Source organism: Sebastes umbrosus, unplaced genomic scaffold (genome assembly GCF_015220745.1).
Source record: "Sebastes umbrosus isolate fSebUmb1 unplaced genomic scaffold, fSebUmb1.pri S34, whole genome shotgun sequence".
Taxonomy (NCBI): domain Eukaryota; kingdom Metazoa; phylum Chordata; class Actinopteri; order Perciformes; family Sebastidae; genus Sebastes; species Sebastes umbrosus.
This window is the reverse complement of record NW_023618439.1, coordinates 1,209-5,000: the sequence shown is the minus strand read 5'-3', so window position 1 is coordinate 5,000 and position 3,792 is coordinate 1,209. Positions and strand designations below refer to the sequence as shown.

The window sequence follows — 3,792 nt, the reverse complement described above, 5'->3', positions numbered from 1 at the left end:
TTTGGTTCTGTAGGCTGGATGTATGGCTGTCTTTGGTTCTGTAGGCTGGATGTATGGCTGTCTTTGGCTCTGTAGGCTGGATGTATGGCTGTCTTTGGTTCTGTAGGCTGGATGTATGGCTGTCTTTGGCTCTGTAGGCTGGATGTATGGCTGTCTTTGGCTCTGTGGGCTGGATGTATGGCTGTCTTTGGTTCTATAGGCTGGATGTATGGCTGTCTTTGGTTCTGTAGGCTGGATGTATGGCTGTCTTTGGCTCTGTGGGCTGGATGTATGGTTGTCTTTGGTTCTGTAGGCTGGATGTATGGCTGTCTTTGGTTCTATAGGCTGGATGTATGGCTGTCTTTGGCTCTGTGGGCTGGATGTATGGCTGTCTTTGGCTCTGTGGGCTGGATGTATGGTTGTCTTTGGTTCTGTAGGCTGGATGTATGGCTGTCTTTGGTTCTGTTGGCTGGATGTATGGCTGTCTTTGGTTCTGTAGGCTGGATGTATGGCTGTCTTTGGCTCTGTAGGCTGGATGTATGGCTGTCTTTGGTTCTATAGGCTGGATGTATGGCTGTCTTTGGTTCTGTTGGCTGGATGTATGGCTGTCTTTGGTTCTGTTGGCTGGATGTATGATTGTCTTTGGTTCTGTGGGCTGGATGTATGGCTGTCCTTGGTTCTGTGGGCTGGATGTATGGCCGTCTTTGGCTCTGTGGGCTGGATGTATGACTGTCTTTGGTTCTATGGGCTGGATGTATGGCTGTCTTTGGTTCTGTAGGCTGGATGTATGGCTGTCTTTGGTTCTGTAGGCTGGATGTATGGCTGTCTTTGGCTCTGTAGGCTGGATGTATGGCTGTCTTTGGTTCTGTAGGCTGGATGTATGGCTGTCTTTGGCTCTGTAGGCTGGATGTATGGCTGTCTTTGGCTCTGTGGGCTGGATGTATGGCTGTCTTTGGTTCTATAGGCTGGATGTATGGCTGTCTTTGGTTCTGTAGGCTGGATGTATGGCTGTCTTTGGCTCTGTGGGCTGGATGTATGGTTGTCTTTGGTTCTGTAGGCTGGATGTATGGCTGTCTTTGGTTCTATAGGCTGGATGTATGGCTGTCTTTGGCTCTGTGGGCTGGATGTATGGCTGTCTTTGGCTCTGTGGGCTGGATGTATGGTTGTCTTTGGTTCTGTAGGCTGGATGTATGGCTGTCTTTGGTTCTGTTGGCTGGATGTATGGCTGTCTTTGGTTCTGTAGGCTGGATGTATGGCTGTCTTTGGCTCTGTGGGCTGGATGTATGGCTGCCTTTGGTTCTGTAGGCTGGATGTATGGCTGTCTTTGGCTCTGTTGGCTGGATGTATGGCTGTCTTTGGCTCTGTAGGCTGGATGTATGGCTGTCTTTGGTTCTGTTGGCTGGATGTATGGCTGTCTTTGGTTCTGTAGGCTGGATGTATGGCTGTCTTTGGCTCTGTAGGCTGGATGTATGGCTGTCTTTGGCTCTGTAGGCTGGATGTATGGCTGTCTTTGGTTCTATAGGCTGGATGTATGGTTGTCTTTGGCTCTGTAGGCTGGATGTATGGTTGTCTTTGGTTCTGTAGGCTGGATGTATGGCTGTCTTTGGCTCTGTAGGCTGGATGTATGGCTGTCTTTGGCTCTGTAGGCTGGATGTATGGTTGTCTTTGGCTCTGTAGGCTGGATGTATGGCTGTCTTTGGTTCTGTAGGCTGGATGTATGGCTGTCTTTGGCTCTGTAGGCTGGATGTATGGCTGTCTTTGGCTCTGTAGGCTGGATGTATGGTTGTCTTTGGCTCTGTAGGCTGGATGTATGGCTGTCTTTGGCTCTGTAGGCTGGATGTATGGCTGTCTTTGGTTCTGTAGGCTGGATGTATGGCTGTCTTTGGCTCTGTAGGCTGGATGTATGGCTGTCTTTGGCTCTGTAGGCTGGATGTATGGTTGTCTTTGGCTCTGTAGGCTGGATGTATGGCTGTCTTTGGCTCTGTAGGCTGGATGTATGGCTGTCTTTGGCTCTGTAGGCTGGATGTATGGTTGTCTTTGGTTCTGTAGGCTGGATGTATGGCTGTCTTTGGCTCTGTAGGCTGGATGTATGGCTGTCTTTGGCTCTGTAGGCTGGATGTATGGCTGTCTTTGGTTCTGTAGGCTGGATGTATGGCTGTCTTTGGCTCTGTAGGCTGGATGTATGGCTGTCTTTGGCTCTGTAGGCTGGATGTATGGCTGTCTTTGGCTCTGTAGGCTGGATGTATGGTTGTCTTTGGCTCTGTAGGCTGCGCAGCGACGGACTGCACATGATTTTTATGCAGTAATCCGCTTGCTCCAAACGAACAACCCAGATATTCTCTATACATTTATTTTGGCCTTCTCGTCCCACCCATTCAATTTCTGGGGGATACATGCACACATGCACACACACATAGAGGCACAGCAGCAGCAGCAGCAGCAGGAGTATAATGTGACATCACTATCTCTCCACAGCCTGATAATAAGAGGTGACGGCTGGTTTTCAGGCTTTCTGCGCAGCTCCACTGAGTGTTCTCTCTGCGGATGGACTCATTCTGCTCTTCTCCTCCATCAGCTCCATCAGCTCTCTCAGCTCTTTCTCTGCGCACACACTCAAGGTTAGCCCGTTTCCCCAGAATCACCTCCAGAGTCTCCTAATGAGGAGAATAGCAGCATCTCTGCCCCCCACCTACACTGTGAACAGACCCAGTGAAGCCACATCTATATTGATATATATATGTATATGTGTATATGTAGTGATGCAGGGCTCGTGTTGTGCACGCACACAGATGGAGGCTCGAGGCTGTAGCTGCACTTACATGGTCTCCGGTGCTCCTGTCGTTTCCAGACGGTAATGCAGACCGAGAAGACATGTTGTTCTCTCTCTCTCCTCTTTCCCTGAGTAGAAGAATCACGGTGTGTTCACGGTGGATGCTGTTCACGAGCTCCACAGACACAATAACATCCGCAGATGATCAATCCGCAGATGATCAGATGATCAATCCGACCGGATCTGTTGTCCGACCGGCCGAGCCGCGGTGGTCCAGAGGAGACCTCTGCCTATCATGTCCTCAAACCAGCTGCATCCTCCAGCATGCACGGTGCACCGATGATGATAATAATGATGATAATAATAATACTAATAATACTAATAAGAGGAATAATCAACGCTGCAGCAGATGCGGTGCAATGCAAACCCTTTGCATCGATAGGAGCTAGAATGCGGTGATGTTTGGCCGAAGCCCAGCAGAATCCTCCAGCTCCTCCTGCTTCATCCAGCTTCAGCCCGACACAACAAACACTCCTTCTGCTGCTGGATGGATGATCCTCCTCTGCATGTCCGTCTGTCACAGTACTGAATACTGAAGATCCTCTTCTAATGCAACCCAGCGATGCAACCCGCTGCAACCCGCTGCAACCCGCTCCCCTTTGCAGCAGCTCGCAGGAAAACACAGCTCACGGTGCAGCGGGAGAAAAGGCCGAAATGTTCACAGATCGGTATTCCCGGTCGGTGAGATGCGCACCACCGTCAACCACCGTCAACCGGAGAGAACACGCACACGCACCACTTCCGGTCTCTAATTCTGACGTAAAAGTCTTCATCAACAACAACAATATCATTCATTTGAGGAAATTATTATTATTATTATTATTGTTATTATTATTATTATTATTATTATTATTATTATTATTATTATTATTATTATCATTATTATTGTTGTTATTATCATTATTATTATTGTTATTATTATTATTATTATTATTATTATTATTATTGTTATTATTATTATTATTATTATTATTATTATTATT

The 3,792-nt window shown here is 47.8% G+C and overlaps 1 protein-coding gene across 3 annotated transcripts in view; it reads right to left on the bottom strand.

Moving 5' to 3' along the window:
- Positions 1-3,516, bottom strand: part of mark4a (MAP/microtubule affinity-regulating kinase 4a) — a 61,129-nt gene extending 57,613 nt beyond the window's left edge. For 2 of the 3 annotated variants that reach the window (XM_037762714.1, XM_037762716.1), the window contains exon 1: positions 2,799-3,515. In XM_037762714.1, coding sequence (XP_037618642.1) covers positions 2,799-2,852 — 54 coding nt within the window. In that variant the 5' untranslated portion in view covers positions 2,853-3,515. Of the gene's footprint in view, positions 1-2,798 lie in introns of all 3 variants that reach the window. The other variant, XM_037762715.1, reaches the window with a different exon arrangement.
- Positions 3,517-3,792: the final 276 nt, after the last annotated feature.